Genomic DNA, 22,149 nt, shown 5'->3' with positions numbered 1-22,149 from the left:
ACCTTGGAAAAATAAGAATTGAGGGTGAAAAGATCATTTTTGTGGAAAAAATATGATTTTTTAATTGTATGGCTTTATGTTATAAACTTCTGTGAAGCCCATGGGGGTTCAAAGTTCTCACCACACATCTAGATAACTTCCTTAGGGGGTCTAGTTTCCAAAATGGTGTCATTTGTGGGGGGTTTCCACTGTTTTGGTACATCAGGGGTTTTCCAAACGCGACATGGTGTCCGATCTCAATTCCAGCCAAAAACGTCAAATGGCGCTGCTTCCCTTCCGAGCTCTGCCATGCGCCCAAATAGTGGTTTACCCCCACATGTGGGGTATCAGCGTACTCAGGACAAATTGCACAATAACTTTTAGGGTCCTGTTACCCTTGGAAAAATAAGAATTGAGGGTGAAAAGATCATTTTTGGGGAAAAAATATGATTTTTTAATTGTATGGCTTTATGTTATAAACTTCTGTGAAGCTCATGGGGGTTCAAAGTTCTCACCACACATCTAGATAAGTTCCTTTGGGGGGTCTAGTTTCCAAAATGGTGTCATTTGTGGGGGGTTTCCACTGTTTTGGTACATCAGGGGTTTTCCAAACGCGACATGGTGTCCGATCTCAATTCCAGCCAAAAACGTCAAATGGCGCTGCTTCCCTTCCGAGCTCTGCCATGCGCCCAAATAGTGGTTTACCCCCACATGTGTGGTATCAGCGTACTCAGGACAAATTGCACAATAACTTTTAGGGTCCTGTTACCCTTGGGAAAATAAAAATTGGGGTGAAAAGATCATTTTTGTGGAAAAAATATGATTTTTTAATTGTACCGCTGTACGTTATAAACTTCTGTAAAGCCCTTGTGGGTTCAAAGTTCTCACCACATATCTAGATAAGTTCCTTGGGGGGTCTAGTTTCCAAAATGGGGTCACTTGTAGGGGGTTTCCACTGTTTAGGTACATCAGGGACTCTCCAAATGTGACATGGCGTCCAATCTGAATTCCAGCCAATTTTGCATTGAAAAAGTCAAACGGCGCTCCTTCCATTCTGAGCTCTGCCATGCACGGAAACAGTGGTTCCCCCCCACATATCAGGTATCTGCGTACTCAGGACAAATTACACAATAACTTTTGCAGTCCAATTTCTCCTGTTACCCTTGGTAAAATAAAAAAAATTGAACCTGAAGTATTTTTTTTATGAAAAAAAGTTAGATGTTCATTTTTTTTTTAAATATTCAAAAAAATTCCTGTGACGCACCTAAAGGGTTAATAAACTTCTTGAATGTGGTTTTGAGCACTTTAAGGGGTGCAGTTTTTAGAATGGTGTCACAGTGGCTTCAAATGTGATGTGGTCCTAAAAATAAAATGGTGTTGTAAAAATGAGAAATCGCTGGTCAACTTTTAACCCTTATAACTTCCTAACAAAAAAAAATTTTGCTTCCAAAATTGTGCTGATGTAAAGTAAACATGTGGGAAATGTTAGATATCAAGTTTTTTGTGTGCCGTATCTCTGTGATTTAAGGGCATAAAAATTCAAAGTTGGAAAATTGCGAAATTTTCAAAATTTTCGCCAAATTTCCATTTTTCTCACAAATAAACGCAAGTTATTTGAATGAAATGTTACCACTAACATGAAGTACAATATGTCACGAGAAAACAATGTCAGAATCACCGGGATCCATGGAAGCGTTCCAGAGTTATGACCTCATAAAGGTACAGTGGTCAGAATTGTAAAAATTGGCCCGGTCATGAACGTGCAAACCACCCTTGGGGGTGAAGGGGTTAAGTACTAGGCATGTTTTGGGAATGCACTGTAAAATGCTGAATCATAAGGTTATATTCACACATTGAGTTTTTTTTTTCTGCAGGCAAAACCTGTTCTCTTGGCAGTAAAGAAGCAACATCAAAAAAGCATGTTTTGCTGAGTGTTTGTGGCATTTTTTTTCCCGCTGGTACTATGAAACGCAGCTGAAAATTTGTATTAAAAAAGAAGCAAAAAAACACAAAGTGAGAACATGGACCAGTTTTTAAAACTGATGATGTGTATATAGCTGAATGAAACTCCCTGGGTCTGTGTACTATCTGCAAAAAAGACATGGTAGGCTGGGGCTTGTAAAATGGATGTGAGTGTAGCCTTAGGCCAGATTCACACAGGCACGAATGAGACTGGAGATCTGGTCAGGAAACGCGCGTCGGGGTGTGCGTGCAGGCCGTTCTCAGACATGTCAATTCTTTCTGCGGATTCCGCTGCGGTTTACCATCTCCTCCATTGTGGAGATGAAAAACCGCAGTGCAGAACCGCAGATCTTTTGACCTGCAGATTTACCTGCGGATTTTACAAAATCCGCGCGGCCAAATCCGCAGAGCAATCTGCAGCGTGTGCACATACCCTTATCCCTACGACAAAATGGCCATTCCTTCTCTATAGGGCTGCCAGAAAGAGCCAAGCGGAGCGCTCACCAGCCTCATAAGGAACGACTGTGGCGAGTGACGGCTGCATATATGCGCTACCCACCCCCGAGCAACACCTTATGGCCTGTGTGGAGAAGTGACCGCTGGCTTTGACAGGACACACACTCTGCAGGCGATAGGAGACATGCGCACTGTGGCTCTTTTCCCCAGACTGACGTCTACAAATGAAGCCATATTCTAATTAGCTGCTAGAAAGTGATCAGGTATTATGTTCGCTACACCCCTCCTCTTCCGATGCTCAGTGGTACATTCCGAGAATTACCAGCGGCTTCGGCACCGCCCATGTACAGGGCAGAGGGAGGCTCGAAATGTAGACGGTGCATGCAGATGACGTCAGAAATTCAGAATGAACACATGGGGTGTCACGTGGCACAGAACGGCGTCATGTGACGCTGACGCCAGTCACGTGGCATTCGTGAGCGCTTTTGCCTGTTACGAACAAGGGGACAGGGAGCTCCTGCACATGGTGAGTGCTGTACCCATGTGACCTGTCTCCACCATCAAGCCGCTGACAGCACAGAACCACAGGTAGGGGCCCCGGGCTGGCAGGACTGTGCAGTGCACGGCCGCATCATGCTGACATGATCCCGCGCATTTAACCCCTTACAGGCCGCAGTCATTAGCGATCGCAGCATCTATGGAGCTTAACCCGCTGACCCCCGGGCCATTGTTCATCTTTGGTGTCTTCCTCCCGGAGCCATAACTCTTACTTTCTGTCCCCACCGCCGTGTGATGGTTTGTAAGGCTGGTTTCACATTAGTGCTTTTGTGCACAGCGCATCATGCGCACTGCGCACCTATGTTTAACATGACGTGCGCATGGTCTTGCGCACACTTGCGTTTTCGTGCGCATGCGTTTTTTTGTCTTAAGTGCCAGGCGCGCCAGGCGCAACATGTTGCATTTTTTGGTCCGCCCTGTCTCGTCAAAAAAACGCATGCGCACGGAATGCGCAAAAACAACACATTGAAGTCTATGGGAACGCATGCGTGCGCATGGTCTTGCGCACACTTGCGGTTTTTTGCGCATGCGTTTTTGAGGTAAACAAGTCTAGAATGTTCTCTAGACAATGGAAAAAATGTCACACCTAAAAACGCATGTGCATAAAAAAACGCAAGCGCATGCAAAAACGCATGTAAAACACAAGCAACGCTGCGTTTTTTTGAAGCATCAGCGTGCGCATGACGTTAAAAAAACGCGCGTTTTGCGTTTTTTATGCCCCCGATGGGCTGCGCAAAAAAAAAAACGCTAATGTGAAACTAGCCTTAGTGGCAGGGAGAGTTCTAGTGAAGGAAACCACATCGTTCATTTTATCAGCAGGAAAAAAAGCCAAATGAGAAATATCAAAAAAGTGCAGCAGACCCCGGCTATCACAGGAGGCTCACAATGACAAGCATGGGCAGGGCCGGACTGGCCATCTGGCAATTCTGGCACATGCTGGAAGGGCCTGTCTGGTGGTAGGCCGCCATGTCTGCTACATTGTTAACGTGTTCTCAAGACACCCATACTGTTAACAGTTGTGACAGAGGTATCATTAGAAATATTGGCCATGTAGTAAATCTTGCTTTCCGACATCCAGGGTAATATTAGGAATATATCCCATCAAGTTCTTGGGGACAGTGACAGCATGGGCCTGTGTGATTTCAAACGCCAGGGCTGAATTTCAGCCCCAGGCCGTACCTGAGCATGGGGATCTTCAGCAGACCACCGGCTATGTCAGAGACCAGTCGGCGCTCTGTGATCACGTTCCACCAGCATACTGGTAATGCCGACATCACACATCGACTGCGGCATTTCATAGGTTAACAGCAGCACCTGTTAGCAGCAGATGATGGAGGATTGAATCTGCCTGAAGAGATACAGCTCGGCGTGTGCACCCACGTCAGTCAGAGACACGACATACGGCGTAACTATCACGGTCGCAGGAGTCGCCACTGCAACCGGGCCCGGGGGGGGGAGTCAGGGGCCCGGCAGGCATATCTCCCAATCGTCCTGATTCTCGTGGGACAGTCTCATTTTTGATCCCGTCCCGCCCCCCCCCCCCCATGCACCCCATCCTTGCCCTCCCGCAGAGACCCACCGCACTGACAGCAGCCCGTTGCTAGGCTGTTTTCTCCAATGTGCGCACAGGACCTGTGATGAGGTCACAGGAGGAGAGGAGTCAGGGGTCACATGATCAGGAGCTTCGGTGTCTGCAGGACTCTGCTGTGCTGGTTGTCATGGTGCTGGATGAGGTAAAGTTTGTGTGGGGTCAGGAGGGGTTTACAGGGTAGATGCAGCAGAGCCGGGTGTGTACGAGGTGTACAGAGCGGAGATGTGTGTGTATTTTGGCATTTGGGGGGGGCCCATTTGAAAGTACGTGTCGAGCCCCATAGCTTTGTAGTTATGCCACTGTGTACATGGTATGTAGGTAAGGGGTTAATAGAGGAAGGGAGTGTACGGTCAGTGTGATGCCAACACATCTGTCCTGTTATTCCTACCGGAAATGTGTGACTGACCAGAGAGGCGGCTGTTCCTATTCCCGTGTCCCGGCCGCTGCTGACGGCTCATCCAGAACATATAGACATTTTCAGACAGCTTTGGCCGATGTCGGCAGCTCCAGAGATGTACAATGTTGTGTATGTTGTCACCGCTTTCCTTCCAGCTGATGTGCAGTCATGTCAGTACATAAGGGTGAGTTCAGACCCGCCTTTAATGCGCACTTTAAAGGGACTATTCACGTTCAGGATAGCAATGGCCTATCTTCAGGGGAGGCCATCAATAGCTACTGGGGGTAGCGGAGCACCCCTACATACAAATCAGCTGCCTCCTCTCCTCTGATTCTCTGCATGTCATCCACATACTGTAACAGCGCTGCAGTACTATGTGCAGACAGCTGCAGGTAAGCCTAGAGAAGAAGGTGCAGCTCCACCTCCAAGTGTTGCACCCTACCAATTTTATACTGATTGCCCACCCTAAGGAGGACCACTGTAACCCCTTCCCTGCAGATGTCACAGCCAGTATACTGCATGTCACTGCTGTAGCCAATCATTGTCCGCAGTGTTGATCATTGACTGAAAGCAGCGCCGGCCTCATCTCTGTGACTGAAAGCTGCGCCGACCGTGCTACTATTACTGAAAGCCGTGCCGGCCTCATCTCTATGACTGAAAGCCACGCCGGCCTCATCTCTATGACTGAAAGCTGCGCCAGCCTCATCTCTATGACTGAAAGCCATGCTGGCTGCACCTCTATGACTGAAAACCGTGCTAGCTGCACCTCTATAACTGAAAGCCGTGCCGGCCACACCTCTGTGACTGAAAGCCGTGTTGGCTGAACCTCTGTGACTGAAAGCCGTGCTGGCTGCACCTCTATGACTGAAAGCCGTGCTGGCTGCACCTCTATGACTGAAAGCCGTGCTGGCTGCACCTCTATGACTGAAAGCCGTGCTGGCTGCACCTCTATGACTGAAAGCCGTGCTGGCTGCACCTCTATGACTGAAAGCCGTGCTGGCTGCACCTCTATGACTGAAAGCCGTGCTGGCTGCACCTCTATGACTGAAAGCCGTGCTGGCTGCACCTCTATGACTGAAAGCCGTGCCGGCTGCACCTCTATAACTAAAAGCCGGCCGCACCTCTATGACTGAAAGCCGTGCCGGCTGCACCTCTATGACTGAAAGCCGTGCCGGCTGCACCTCTGACTGAAAGCCGTGCCGGCTGCACCTCTGACTGAAAGCCGTGCCGGCTGCACCTCTGACTGAAAGCCGTGCCGGCTGCACCTCTGACTGAAAGCCGTGCCGGCTGCACCTCTATAGCTGAAAGCCGTACCGGCTGCACCGCTATGACTGAAAGCTGTGCCGGCTGCACCTCTGTGACTGAAAATCGTTCCGGCCGCATCGTTATGACTGAAAGCCATGCCGGCCGCACCGCTATGTGTTATGAGTTCATTTTCTCCTTCACCTCTGATGAACTCCCTCTGCTGGTGAAAGGAGGTAGTGAAATTGATCTGGATGGGAAGAACCTGTCATCTGAACAGGTGGAGTGTGATTGGACATCTGGAATTTCTGAGTGGATATAAGGCAGCCGACGCCCTGCAGGGTTGCTGGTGATCCTTTCTGCTCTGAGCTCTGGCATCCAGTTTAGTTCCTGTCTACAAAAAGCTAAGTTTTTGCTCCGCTATTTTTCCATGAGATTTTGTCTGTTTACTTAGTGTTTGTGTTCAGCCTGCCCTGGTTGGGATGGGCTGAACTCCATTTTTGTCTCTGATCAGTTGATCTCTTTGCTCTGTCTTCAGAATATACCTGAGTGCTGATATAGTGATTTTGAAGTCTAGTGACTTCAGGGCCTTTTCTATCAGACGTGTTGGAAATTATTTTTGGCAGGGTTTTTTTGCGGATTGCAGCCAGCATCTTTTCTGTCCTTTCCTATCTAGTTAGTTGGGCCCCATCGTTTGCTCAGCCTGTCTTTCTGTCTGTGTTTGTGTTTTCATCTGTTTTCCACCGACAATACATGTTGGGGGCTGTCTATTGCTTTGGGGTCTGCTCTGGGGCAGTTTAGATTTCCCCTTTCTTTCTTTAGGCTTATTTAGCTCTCCGGCTGTGTCGAGGGGTCTAGGGCACCGTAGGAACCCCCCACGGCTACTGTTAGTTGTGGTGAATAGGATCAGGGGTCTGTAATCTGCTAGCTACCAACCTCTCCGGTTTTCTGGACTTAGCTTGTGTTTTTGTTTTTTCCTCCTCCGGTTACACATTCATAACAGAATCACCAGCCTCTGTTATGAATGAGTCACCGGAGGAGGAAAAAACAAAAACACAAGCTAAGTCCAGAAAACCGGAGAGGTTGGTAGCTAGCGGATTACAGACCCCTGATCCTATTCACCACAACTAACAGTAGCCGTGGGGGGTTCCTACGGTGCCCTAGACCCCTCGACACAGCCGGAGAGCTAAATAAGCCTAAAGAAAGAAAGGGGAAATCTAAACTGCCCCAGAGCAGACCCCAAAGCAATAGACAGCCCCCAACATGTATTGTCGGTGGAAAACAGATGAAAACACAAACACAGACAGAAAGACAGGCTGAGCAAACGATGGGGCCCAACTAACTAGATAGGAAAGGACAGAAAAGATGCTGGCTGCAATCCGCAAAAAAACCCTGCCAAAAATAATTTCCAACACGCCTGATAGAAAAGGCCCTGAAGTCACTAGACTTCAAAATCACTATATCAGCACTCAGGTATATTCTGAAGACAGAGCAAAGAGATCAACTGATCAGAGACAAAAATGGAGTTCAGCCCATCCCAACCAGGGCAGGCTGAACACAAACACTAAGTAAACAGACAAAATCTCATGGAAATATAGCAGAGCAAAACTTAGCTTTTAGTAGACGGGAACTAAACTGGATGCCAGAGCTCAGAGCAGAAAGGATCACCAGCAACCCTGCAGGGCGTCGGCTGCCTTATATCCACTCAGAAATTCCAGATGTCCAATCACACTCCACCTGTTCAGATGACAGGTTCTTCCCATCCAGATCAATTTCACTACTTCCTTTCACCAGCAGAGGGAGATCATCAGACATCAGAGGTGAAGGAGAAAATGAACTCATAACAGCTATGACTGAAAGCCATGCCGGCCGCACCGCTATGACTGAAAGCCATGCCGGCCGCACCGCTATGACTGAAAGCCATGCCGGCCGCACCGCTATGACTGAAAGCCGTGCCGTCTGCACCGCTATGACTGAAAGCCGGCGGCTCCCAGGAAGAATAAAGTTACTTTCTCCGAGTAGCCGGGCTTTCTGTAAGGCGGCCTGACAACATTGTGAGCACCATTTTCCTGCAGATCACCGGGGTTGTCCTGATGAGGAAGTTTGAAACTTCAAAACGCGTTGACTTATAGACTACATACTGTGTATCTCTGTCTTCTCCTCATCCTTCTGACTACATTTATTTCCAGAAACAGGAATTTAAAAAAAAAATTGAGTGAAAATGACGAGTAATGTGTAACGGGTGGGAGATTTTGTGCTAAAATAAATTGTCTTGAGTTTAAGAATAAAGAAATTACAAGCTTCTCTATGCTCATTTTCTAAGGCTGCGGAGACAGTTGTATCATTTATACAGGATTTGTTTTTCAAACGTTTTCTCTCGCTTTCTTTTTTTTTTTTTTTTAGCCTTCCGATGGATAGCGAAATTCAGAGAGATGGGCGCATTTTAGATTTGGTTGATGATGCTTGGAAAGAAGATAAGTTACCCTATGAAGATGTAACCATTCCACTGGTAGGACAAACCTTCAGCTAGTGATCATGTGGCGCCCTCTATGGGCAGCAAGCTATGTTTACTTTGGGTCTTTACTCTTATATACCCCCCTCCATTGGAGTATATGAAGAGTGCGGCGCTCTAGGAACCGGCTTCCCTGATAAGTGAGGGCCAAAGAGGAGAAGATATGCTATAAACGTCTGTGTGTGCATATAATGGCGCCAGTTATCATCAGCAAATATTCCCAGAAACACTCATTTTTCCTTTTATTGGCCAATGTAAGCCGCTATACAATCATCCAACTAATGCAAAATGCTCGATTGTCGGGTGAAATGATTATTTCCCCAAAACCCATCGTTCTCAGAAGCACATTGTCCTGTGTAATCAGTGCTGTCATAAACAATCTACAATATTAAACACCTGCTAATCGGCTTCTATGATTCCAGCCATGCGTCACTTTCTTGGCTGCTTGCTGTAAGTTTGATATAACACCGCTTTTTCAGCAGGGGTTATATCTAGAAGTAGTCCTCCATATTCATGAGTACTGTCTATCCCCGCCCCACACCACTCATTGACAGCTTTCTGTTTACACTGTGCATTGTCAGAAAGCTGCCAATCAAACGTGTGGGCGGTGTTATACAGAACTCAGCATTTAGAGAAGCGCTAGATCTGCATCATAGAAAACTGATTTTACCAAAACTACAGCAAGCAGCCCAGTAAGTGACTCATAGCTGGAATTGGGGGTCTCTGTCTCTAAATCATGCTGCTCTCAGATTGGGTATCAAAAAAACTGGTGACAGATCCCTTTTAAGATGGCAATTCCTGATGTTAAGCCTGCTGTAGTACACTGAATATTCTTTTTGAAATGGGGAAACTGTCTGAAGATGAGAAATATACTGTCATCTCTGCTTTACTCTCCTTACACATGAGACATACACTGTCATGCTTTACTCTCCTTACACATGAGACATACACTGTCATGTCTGCTTTACTCTCCTTACACGTGAGACATACACTGTCATCTCTGCTTTACTCTCCTTACACGTGAGACATACACTGTCATCTCTGCTTTACTCTCCTTACACGTGAGACATACACTGTCATCTCTGCGTTACTCTCCTTACACGTGAGACACACTGTCATCTCTGCGTTACTCTCCTTACACGTGAGACATATTGTCATCTCTGCCTTACTCTCCTTACACGTGAGACATACACTGTCATCTCTGCTTTAGTCTCCTTACACGTGAGACATACACTGTCATCTCTGCTTTACTCTCCTTACACGTGAGACACACTGTCATCTCTGCCTTACACGTGAGACATACCGTCATCTCTGCCTTACTCTCCTTACACGTGAGACATACACTGTCATCTCTGCTTTACTCTCCTTACACGTGAGACATACTGTCATCTCTGCTTTACTCTCCTTACACGTGAGACATACTGTCATCTCTGCTTTACTCTCCTTACACGTGAGACATACTGTCATCTATGCTTTACTCTCCTTACACGTGAGACATACACTGTCATCTCTGCTTTACTCTCCTTACACGTGAGACATACACTGTCATCTCTGCTTTACTCTCCTTACACGTGAGACATACACTGTCATCTCTGCTTTACTCTCCTTACACGTGAGACATACACTGTCATCTCTGCGTTACTCTCCTTACACGTGAGACACACTGTCATCTCTGCGTTACTCTCCTTACACGTGAGACACACTGTCATCTCTGCGTTACTCTCCTTACACGTGAGACATATTGTCATCTCTGCCTTACTCTCCTTACACGTGAGACATACACTGTCATCTCTGCTTTACTCTCCTTACACGTGAGACATACACTGTCATCTCTGCTTTACTCTCCTTACACGTGAGATATACACTGTCATCTCTGCCTTACTCTTCTTACACGTGAGACATACACTGTCATCTCTGCCTTACTCTTCTTACACGTGAGACATACACTGTCATCTCTGCCTTACACGTGAGACATACCGTCATCTCTGCCTTACTTTCCTTACACGTGAGACATACACTGTCATCTCTGCTTTACTCTCCTTACACGTGAGACATACTGTCATCTCTGCTTTACTCTCCTTACACGTGAGACATACTGTCATCTATGCTTTACTCTCCTTACACGTGAGACATACACTGTCATCTCTGCTTTACTCTCCTTACACGTGAGACATACACTGTCATCTCTGCTTTACTCTCCTTACACGTGAGACATACACTGTCATCTCTGCTTTACTCTCCTTACACGTGAGACATACTGTTAACTCTGCCTTACTCTCCTTACACGTGAGACATACACTGTCATCTCTGCCTTACTCTCCTTACATGTGAGACATACTGTCATCTATGCCTTACTCTCCTTACACGTGAGACATACACTGTCATCTATGCTTTACTCTCCTTACACGTGAGACATACACTGTCATCTCTGCCTTACTCTCCTTACACTTGAGACATACACTGTCATCTCTGCCTTACTCTCCTTACACTTGAGACATACACTGTCATCTCTGCCTTACTCTCCTTACACGTGAGACATACACTGTCATTTCTGCCTTACTCTCCTTACACGTGAGACATACACTGTCATTTCTGCCTTACTCTCCTTACACGTGAGACATACACTGTCATTTCTGCCTTACTCTCCTTACACGTGAGACATACACTGTCATCTCTGCCTTACTCTCCTTACACGTGAGATATACACTGTCATCTCTGCCTTACTCTTACACGTGAGACATACACTGTCATCTCTGCCTTACTCTTCTTACACGTGAGACATACACTGTCATCTCTGCCTTACACGTGAGACATACCGTCATCTCTGCCTTACTTTCCTTACACGTGAGACATACACTGTCATCTCTGCTTTACTCTCCTTACACGTGAGACATACTGTCATCTCTGCTTTACTCTCCTTACACGTGAGACATACACTGTCATCTCTGCTTTACTGTCCTTACACGTGAGACATACACTGTCATCTCTGCTTTACTCTCCTTACACGTGAGACATACACTGTCATCTATGCTTTACTCTCCTTACACGTGAGACATACACTGTCATCTCTGCCTTACTCTCCTTACACGTGAGACATACACTGTCATCTCTGCCTTACTCTCCTTACACGTGAGACATACACTGTCATCTCTGCCTTACTCTCCTTACACGTGAGACATACACTGTCATCTCTGGTTTACTCTCCTTACACGTGAGACATACACTGTCATCTCTGCCTTACTCTCCTTACACGTGAGACATACACTGTCATCTCTGCTTTACTCTCCTTACACGTGAGACATACACTGTCATCTATGCTTTACTCTCCTTACACGTGAGACATACACTGTCATCTCTGCCTTACTCTTCTTACACGTGAGATATACACTGTCATCTCTGCCTTACTCTTCTTACACGTGAGATATACACTGTCATCTCTGCCTTACTCTCCTTACACGTGAGACATACTGTCAACTCTGCCTTACTCTCCTTACACGTGAGACATACACTGTCATCTCTGCCTTACTCTCCTTACACGTGAGACATACACTGTCATCTCTGCCTTACTCTCCTTACACGTGAGATATACACTGTCATCTCTGCCTTACTCTCCTTACACGTGAGACATACACTGTCAACTCTGCCTTACTCTCCTTACACGTGAGACATACTGTCAACTCTGCCTTACTCTCCTTACACGTGAGACATACACTGTCATCTCTGCCTTACTCTCCTTACACGTGAGATATACACTGTCATCTCTGCCTTACTCTCCTTACACGTGAGACATACACTGTCATCTCTGCCTTACTCTCCTTACACGTGAGATATACACTGTCATCTCTGCCTTACTCTCCTTACACGTGAGACATACTGTCAACTCTGCCTTACTCTCCTTACACGTGAGACATACACTGTCATCTCTGCCTTACTCTCCTTACACGTGAGATATACACTGTCATCTCTGCCTTACTCTTCTTACACGTGAGACATACACTGTCATCTCTGCCTTACTCTCCTTACACGTGAGACATACACTGTCATCTCTGCCTTACTCTTCTTACACGTGAGACATACACTGTCATCTCTGCTTTACTCTCCTTACACGTGAGATATACACTGTCATCTCTGCCTTACTCTTCTTACACGTGAGACATACACTGTCATCTCTGCCTTACTCTCCTTACACGTGAGACATACACTGTCATCTCTGCCTTACTCTCCTTACACGTGAGACATACACTGTCATCTCTGCCTTACTCTCCTTACACGTGAGATATACACTGTCATCTCTGCCTTACTCTTCTTACACGTGAGACATACACTGTCATCTCTGCCTTACTCTTCTTACACGTGAGACATACACTGTCATCTCTGCCTTACTCTCTTTACACGTGAGATATACACTGTCATCTCTGCCTTACTCTCCTTACACGTGAGACATACACTGTCATCTCTGCTTTACTCTCCTTACACGTGAGACATACTGTTAACTCTGCCTTACTCTCCTTACACGTGAGACATACACTGTCATCTCTGCCTTACTCTCCTTACATGTGAGACATACTGTCATCTATGCCTTACTCTCCTTACACGTGAGACATACACTGTCATCTATGCTTTACTCTCCTTACACGTGAGACATACACTGTCATCTCTGCCTTACTCTCCTTACACTTGAGACATACACTGTCATCTCTGCCTTACTCTCCTTACACTTGAGACATACACTGTCATCTCTGCCTTACTCTCCTTACACGTGAGACATACACTGTCATTTCTGCCTTACTCTCCTTACACGTGAGACATACACTGTCATTTCTGCCTTACTCTCCTTACACGTGAGACATACACTGTCATCTCTGCCTTACTCTCCTTACACGTGAGATATACACTGTCATCTCTGCCTTACTCTCCTTACACGTGAGATATACACTGTCATCTCTGCCTTACTCTTACACGTGAGACATACACTGTCATCTCTGCCTTACACGTGAGACATACCGTCATCTCTGCCTTACTTTCCTTACACGTGAGACATACACTGTCATCTCTGCTTTACTCTCCTTACACGTGAGACATACTGTCATCTCTGCTTTACTCTCCTTACACGTGAGACATACACTGTCATCTCTGCTTTACTGTCCTTACACGTGAGACATACACTGTCATCTCTGCTTTACTCTCCTTACACGTGAGACATACACTGTCATCTATGCTTTACTCTCCTTACACGTGAGACATACACTGTCATCTCTGCCTTACTCTCCTTACACGTGAGACATACACTGTCATCTCTGCCTTACTCTCCTTACACGTGAGACATACACTGTCATCTCTGGTTTACTCTCCTTACACGTGAGACATACACTGTCATCTCTGCCTTACTCTCCTTACACGTGAGACATACACTGTCATCTCTGCTTTACTCTCCTTACACGTGAGACATACACTGTCATCTATGCTTTACTCTCCTTACACGTGAGACATACACTGTCATCTCTGCCTTACTCTTCTTACACGTGAGATATACACTGTCATCTCTGCCTTACTCTTCTTACACGTGAGATATACACTGTCATCTCTGCCTTACTCTCCTTACACGTGAGACATACTGTCAACTCTGCCTTACTCTCCTTACACGTGAGACATACACTGTCATCTCTGCCTTACTCTCCTTACACGTGAGACATACACTGTCATCTCTGCCTTACTCTCCTTACACGTGAGATATACACTGTCATCTCTGCCTTACTCTCCTTACACGTGAGACATACACTGTCAACTCTGCCTTACTCTCCTTACACGTGAGACATACTGTCAACTCTGCCTTACTCTCCTTACACGTGAGACATACACTGTCATCTCTGCCTTACTCTCCTTACACGTGAGATATACACTGTCATCTCTGCCTTACTCTCCTTACACGTGAGACATACACTGTCATCTCTGCCTTACTCTCCTTACACGTGAGATATACACTGTCATCTCTGCCTTACTCTCCTTACACGTGAGACATACTGTCAACTCTGCCTTACTCTCCTTACACGTGAGACATACACTGTCATCTCTGCCTTACTCTCCTTACACGTGAGATATACACTGTCATCTCTGCCTTACTCTTCTTACACGTGAGACATACACTGTCATCTCTGCCTTACTCTCCTTACACGTGAGACATACACTGTCATCTCTGCCTTACTCTTCTTACACGTGAGACATACACTGTCATCTCTGCTTTACTCTCCTTACACGTGAGATATACACTGTCATCTCTGCCTTACTCTTCTTACACGTGAGACATACACTGTCATCTCTGCCTTACTCTCCTTACACGTGAGACATACACTGTCATCTCTGCCTTACTCTCCTTACACGTGAGACATACACTGTCATCTCTGCCTTACTCTCCTTACACGTGAGACATACACTGTCATCTCTGCCTTACTCTCCTTACACGTGAGACATACACTGTCATCTCTGCCTTACTCTCCTTACACGTGAGACATACACTGTCATCTCTGCCTTACTCTCCTTACACGTGAGATATACACTGTCATCTCTGCCTTACTCTTCTTACACGTGAGACATACACTGTCATCTCTGCCTTACTCTTCTTACACGTGAGACATACACTGTCATCTCTGCCTTACTCTCTTTACACGTGAGACATACACTGTCATCTCTGCCTTACTCTCTTTACACGTGAGATATACACTGTCATCTCTGCCTTACTCTCCTTACACGTGAGACATACACTGTCATCTCTGCTTTACTCTCCTTACACGTGAGACATACACTGTCATCTCTGCTTTACTCTCCTTACACGTGAGACATACACTGTCATCTCTGCTTTACTCTCCTTACACGTGAGACATACACTGTCATCTCTGCTTTACTCTCCTTACACGTGAGACATGCACTGTCATCTCTGCCTTACTCTCCTTACACGTGAGACATGCACTGTCATCTCTGCTTTACTCTCCTTACAGAATGAGCTTCCAGAGCCTGAGCAGGATAATGGTGGAGTAATGGAGTCTGTGAAAGAGCAGGAAATGAAGTGGGCAGACTTGGCACTACAGTATCTGCATGAAAACATACCATTGTCCGGGAATTAACGTAGTTCGTATGTGGTGGAAAAGTGACTCATAATTTACTGTTATTTTCAAGTCTAATAAATTGATCAATTGTTTATTGTGTTTTTTTTGTGAAACACACTAAGTTGCTATAACTCACTTATTAATGTAAAGATTGTTTCCAGTTGCAAATGTAAGCATTAAACTGAGGACGGTGAAAACCATCTTTTTAGTATATTTTTTGCACCATTCAAATGTAATTTTCCTTCGATGTACGACAAAAGGTGCTAGACTTTTTTTTTTCTTTTCTTTTTTTTTTTTAAAGTTTGAGGGATTGTATTTTTCTTTCTGAAATCACGTTCTGTATTACAAAAAATAAAGTAGAAATCTTGCAATTTTCACACAGGCCACTAGGGATATGTTAAACTGTAAGGAAGTCTCATTATTCCAGGCAGGATTACAATGACCATGGAGGGCAATGCAAGAGTAAGCGCTGAAATAACTTGCAATACTAAAGTATATTGGTTAAATAGATCGTGTAATGGGATTTTCTGCAAAGAAAACAAATGGAAATTGTAACAAAGAGAAGGAGACTTTATATAACTTAACACAATATATTGACGATAAGGATATCTATCAGTTGAATTGAATCAAGAATATAATCTTAACTATAGTTTAAGAGAAAATGTGTCCGCAGGTTTTGCTATGTAATTTGAGAGCAGCATGATGTAGGGGCAGAGATCCAGATTCCAGCGCTGTGTCACTCACTGGCCTGCTTGATGTCATTTTGATACAATCAGTTTTTTCTGCTGCAGATCTAGCAGTTCTCTGAATGCTGAGCTGTGTATAACCCTGCCTACACCACTGATTGTCAGCTCTCTGTGTGCACTGAACATAGGTGGAAAGCTGCCAATCAGTGGTGGGGGCATGGTTGGACTACATGGAGTAGATTTACTAGTCCTCTAGTGATTTTTCTCCTGCTGTTTAAAACGCTGATTTTATAAAAACTGCATCAAGCAGTCCCTTAATTGACACATCACTGGAATCAAGGTCTCTGCCCCTACATTATTAGGCGGCAAAAACCTGGTGACAGATTCCTATTTAATAACTATTTTAATATTAACCATTTTGTTAAAACACAGATGATGGTTTCTTTTTTTACAATACAATTAAACAGAAAAACATTTTATATACGTGGACAGCTAATTCTGAATTAAATTGGCTGAATGGGATATTGTAAGTGCTCCCTGTGTCCAGTTTTATACCTAGATTCTGGCTGTTAGTATGTAGTATTGTACTTAATATAATATAGAGACGTATGTAAGATATATTTTAAAAAAAATTGTACAGGTTTCTTTTTCATTAAAGTAATATTTTATACACAACATTGGGGGTATCTTTAGTGCTAGTGTGTGATGTTTTATGTTTACAATTACAATGAGAAGTCACACCCCTATACACTGCTGATAACACAGGATCCACCAATCGAAATAGTCAATTTCACAGCTCACCTGCTCCTGCTCCCTACACAATGACCTTTGCACATGCTCACTACAAAATATAGGGTTGAGTCAGTTGATTGCAGCTAATGTTCAAGTGCATTTCCTGAAAGTACAGGAAGTTTGAATATAGAACAGCCCTCCTTATCTGACTGCTCACTCCACCTCCCATCAGCATAAGGCAGGATATAATTATTGCTGGATTCTACTTGCCCTTTTAAGTTTGTAGACTTTTAGCCCAGGAAAGACATGTTTGTTAAATATTAGGTTTAGGGTCTCATCAAAGAAAGGTCGCCTTGTCTCAGCTGATGGGCTCTCATGAATTTGCCAATTAATGCACAAAGTACCTTCATTTTTACTACTGTATTCTACATAGCAGTAAGAGTGTGTATGTGGCTCCCCTGAGGGTCTGGTCGCCACAGAGGTACTGCACCTCATCCAGAGGTGTGGTATCCCACCCTCGGGTAAGGAGGGAGCACCACCTGGGACTTCCAACACTTGCACACAACACACGCTAGTTCAGTCAGGGCATCTGGGTGTACCCTTCGGGAGGATGGCCTCATCCCAGACTGGCTAGGAAAGGGTGTTGGTAGGTGAGTGAGAAAGGTAGAAAAGAGGGAGGAGCTAAGGAGATGGGGTGACAAGGAATGTAGCCAATCAGTGACAGAAAGGTGACAGTGAGTGGCGGAGTTAAGCCTGAGGTAAAAGATCTTTCTGGAAGATCCAGTCAGTTGGTGACGGGACAGCGAAGGAGTAAGATGAGTCAAAGCCAGAGTGAGGAAAGAAGAACTGAAAGGGATTTTAGAGAGAACAGGAGTCCTGAGGGGCACGGGAAGTGGAGCAACCACCCGTGGGGCCCGCTCCAGTTTGGAAGGACTAGGTTGTAGTGAGGGTACCGGCCCCTGAGCTTAGTGGAGAAGAAAACAGACTCAGCTGGCAAGCCGGAGGCTGAGGTGACTGCAAGTACCTCAGCCACATCCTCATCAATTCCCTGAAAAGGTGGCCAGGTAGAGGATCCCGGGGCCTGACCCACGTCGCCCGGCAAGGTTCAAAGCTGCTGGCTTAGGGGCATTGTTGTGAAGGTGCTAGGCGAGAGGAAAGGAAAGACCAGCACAGGGAGACGACCAGAAAGAGAGGAAAACACAAAAAGGAAGTTCTGCAACGGTGTTTCCCAAATTAACTGAGAGTTGGCTGGACCCCTTACCCGGAGGACACAGTGCTAAGCGGGACACCTGAGAGCTTAGGTCAAGTGTGAGTAAAAACCGTGAAACTGCACCTCACTGTGTCATTCGTATCCCACTTGCTTGACATCGCACATAACATCACAGTCGCCAACTCGCCAAGTAACATCCTAGCTGCCCTGGGACACAGCTCTGTCCATGGAGAGCCATACCATTTCTGCTGCTGTACCACCGTTCCAGAGGATCTGTATAGCAGCGTCGGCTACCCTAGCAGAATACCACAGGTGGCGTCACGATTCCCGCTTTCCCTATAATTTTCCTACCATCTTCCCCCTCTTTGAACTTCCATCTTCATTGGATACCCAGGGCCACAGGTCGGGTCACTACTACCACCGTGACACCCTTCCCCTTTAAAAGAGCCTGACCGGCCCTGTACCGAGTAACCCCCGGCCCTGCGGGGCGCTCCTTGTATACACCTTGCGTTTTTTCACTAAGAATTTATCACAAAACCTGAAGGGTTTCCTGATGCCAGCGAAGTGATTGAGAACCCTAAAGTCTCGTGTACACGTTGCTTAGTTGTGATTTGCGGATGTATATCTGTAGCGTGTCAATTCTTTCAGCATTTTTTTCTGCAGATTTCACCCCGTACTAATGAGTGGGGGAAAATCTGCATCAAAAACACAAATAAAAAATGCACCAAAATGCATGTTTTTTGCCACTGTGTTTTTCCTGCCAAGAAAAGCAGAAATGGCGCTGAAATTTCTGCAACAAATCCTTAACGTGTGCACAGACCCTAATGCCGTTCAAACTTCATACATTCACCGTTTGCATACATCTTAACGCTGAGACTTCTGCTGTATGCTTTTGGTTGTATTTTTTTGCAAAGAAATGATTTGAAAACCTTGAGAAATTGTTATGCAAAGTATAAAGAAAATTATGGAACTCTATTGTATAAAGCATTAGAGGGAATATGAAGCCTTATTGGCCGTTCATATGGGCATGCAGGTTATAGTAAACTGAATACAATGACACCTTGATATCTGTGACCCGATGTCTTATTCCAGAGAAATCCACTTTTTTATATGTATATGAGCTGTTAAGATCTCTGGGCTGGACATAGATCTCCCCAAGACTCCGCCTCTGGTAATGACTGACAGTCTGCTCTCCTACATGTCTCACACTGGTAAAGCCTGCTTTCATTTACAATAATTCCTGGCAGGAGAGACTGAACGTTAGTGCTGAATTCGCAGCTACACCTCTAAGTACTGCTGTACGATATAATATTCTCGCTGCTCAGAGTTCTGAACATGTGTTAAACATGGGTTTTAATATGTACAAAATAGACATTTTTCCTGGCAACTTCCTGGCTTTTCATGTGTATTTTGCAATGTTAAAAAAAAAAAACTTTGCACATGATTCCTGAAGCATGCTGCGTGGTGTAAATACCCATACTAAAATGCCACCTAAAAGAACACGATTTATACTCCCCACATGGTCAATTAGTGGATTTAGTCATCTATAAAAATCATACTTTTGGTGTAAGAAATGTGGCCTTTAATGTGAAAAAAAACTTTGACCTGAAAATGGGGGAGTTTGGTGCAGTCTTGATGTGGTCACAAGTGCTCACTTATCGTGCTCTATTGCTTCTCTTCATGTAACATAGTTAGCAAAGCCGAAAAAAGACATTAGTCCATCCAGTTCAGCCTATATTCTGTCAGAATAAATCCACAGATCTATGTCCGTCTAAAGAACCTAATAACTGTAAGATACAATATTGTTACGCTCCAGGAAGACATCCAGGCCTCTCTTGAACCCTTCAACTGAGTTCGCTATCACCACCTCCTCAGGCAAGGAATTCCAGATTCTCACTGCCCTAACAGTAAAGAATCCTCTTCTATGTTGGTGGAAAAACCTTCTCTCCTCCAGACGCAGAGAATGCCCCCTTGGGACCGTCACCTTCCTTGGTATAAACAGATCCTCGGAGAGATATTTGTACTTTCCCCTTAAATACTTATACATGGTTATTAGATCGCCCCTCAGTCATCTTTTTTCTAGACTAAATAATCCTAATTTTGCTAATATCTCTTGGTATTGTAGTTCCCCCATCCCCTTTATTAATTTTGTTGCCCTCCTTTGTACCCACTCTAGTTCCATTATATCCTTCCTGAGCACCGGTGCCCAAAGCTGTACACAGTACTCCATGTGCGGTCTAACCAGAGATTTGTACAGAGGCAGTATAATGCTCTCATCATGTGTATCCAGACCTCTTTAATGCACCCCATGATCCTGTTTGCCTTGGCAGCCGCTGCCTGGCACAGGCTGCTGCAGGTAAGTTTATCATTAACTAGGATCCCCAAGTCCTTCTCCATGTCAGATTTACCCAGTGGTTTACCGTTCAGTGTGTAATGGTAATATTGATTCCTTCTTCCCATGTGTATAACCTTATATTTATCATTGTTAAACTGCATCTGCCACCTTTCGGGCTAATTTTCCAACTTATCCAGATCCATCTGTAGCAGAATACTATCTTCCCTTGTATTGACTGCTTTACGTAGTTTTGTATCATCTGCAAATATCGATATTTTACTGTGTAAACCTTCTACCAGATCGTTAATAAATATGTTGAAGAGAATAGGTCCCAACACTGACCCCTGCGGTACATGACTGGTCACAGCGACCCAGTTAGAGAATATACCATTTATAACCATCCTCTGCTTTCTATCACTAAGCCAGTTACTTACCCATTTACACACATTTTCCCCCAGACCCAGCATTCTCATTTTGTGTACCAACCTCTTGTGTGGCACGGTATCAAACGCTTTGGAAAAATCAAGATATACCACGTCCAATGACTCACCTTGGTCCAGTCTATAGCTTACCTCTTCATAAAAACTGATTAGATTGGTTTGACAGGAGCAATTCCTCATAAACACATGCTGATATGGAGTTAAACAGTAAGGCCGGGGTCACACTTGCGAGAAACTCGCACGAGTCTCGCGTTTCAATACCCAGCACTGCCGCCGGCACTCGGGACCGGAGTGTGCAGCTGCATATATTTCTATGCAGCTGAGTGCTCCGGTCCGAGTGCCGGCGACAGTGCCGGGTATTTAGATGCGAGACTCGTGTGAGTTTCTCGCAAGTGTGACCCTGGCTGTATTCTCATTGACATAATCCATAACATGCCTCAGAAACCCTTCAAATATTTTACCAACAATAGAGGTTAGACTTACTGGTCTATAATTTCCAGGTTCACTTTTAGAGCCCTTTTTGAATATAGGCTCCACATTTGCTGTGAGCCAATCCAGTGGAATAGACCCCATCGCTATAGAGTCCCTAAATATAAGAAATAATGGCGAGTCTATTACATTACTTAGTTCTCTTAGTACTCGTGGGTGTATGCCATCCTGACCTGGAGATTTATCTATTTTAATCTTACTTCGCCGGTTTCGCACCTCTTCTTGGGTTAGATTGGTGACCCTTAATATAGGGTTTTCTTTGTCTCTCGGGATTTCACTTAGCATTTCATTTTCCACCGTGGAGAAGAAGGTGTTTAATATATTATCTTTTTCCTCGTCATCTACAACCATTCTTTCCTCACAATTTTTTAAGGGGTCTACACTTTCACTTATGATTCTTTTACTATTGATATAGTTGAAGAACAGTTTGGGATTAGTTTTACTCTCCTTAGCAATGTAC

At 45.0% G+C, this 22,149-nt stretch overlaps 1 protein-coding gene across 2 annotated transcripts; it reads left to right on the top strand.

The window, feature by feature from the left end:
- The first annotated feature begins 2,774 nt into the window (after nt 1–2,774).
- ANAPC13 (anaphase promoting complex subunit 13) lies at nt 2,775–15,997 on the top strand. Of its 2 annotated transcripts, none has more exons than XM_073573103.1 (3): nt 2,775–2,923; nt 8,589–8,694; nt 15,690–15,997. In XM_073573103.1, exons 2-3 carry the CDS (start codon nt 8,596–8,598, stop codon nt 15,813–15,815), a joined length of 225 nt encoding a protein of 74 aa, XP_073429204.1. In that variant the 5' UTR covers nt 2,775–2,923; nt 8,589–8,595; the 3' UTR covers nt 15,816–15,997. The 2 variants fall into 2 exon arrangements, with proteins under 2 accessions (XP_073429204.1, XP_073429203.1); XM_073573102.1 differs by having other exon boundaries at nt 2,797–2,985.
- The last annotated feature ends 6,152 nt before the right edge of the window (nt 15,998–22,149 follow it).

The sequence above is a fragment of the Dendrobates tinctorius genome, unplaced genomic scaffold, assembly GCF_039654945.1.
Source record: "Dendrobates tinctorius isolate UK_male_01 unplaced genomic scaffold, ASM3965494v1 ptg000034l, whole genome shotgun sequence".
NCBI classification, from domain to species: Eukaryota; Metazoa; Chordata; class Amphibia; order Anura; family Dendrobatidae; genus Dendrobates; species Dendrobates tinctorius.
This window is presented reverse-complemented; position numbering and strand designations above follow the sequence as displayed.

Bases quoted from the DNA above. Each gene is read 5' to 3' on its own strand.
- ANAPC13 (XM_073573103.1), top strand. From the start codon at position 8,596: ATGGATAGCGAAATTCAGAGAGATGGGCGCATTTTAGATTTGGTTGAT. The intron at 8,695-15,689 runs GTAGGACAAACC...CTCTCCTTACAG, and splicing joins AAGATGTAACCATTCCACTG to AATGAGCTTCCAGAGCCTGA.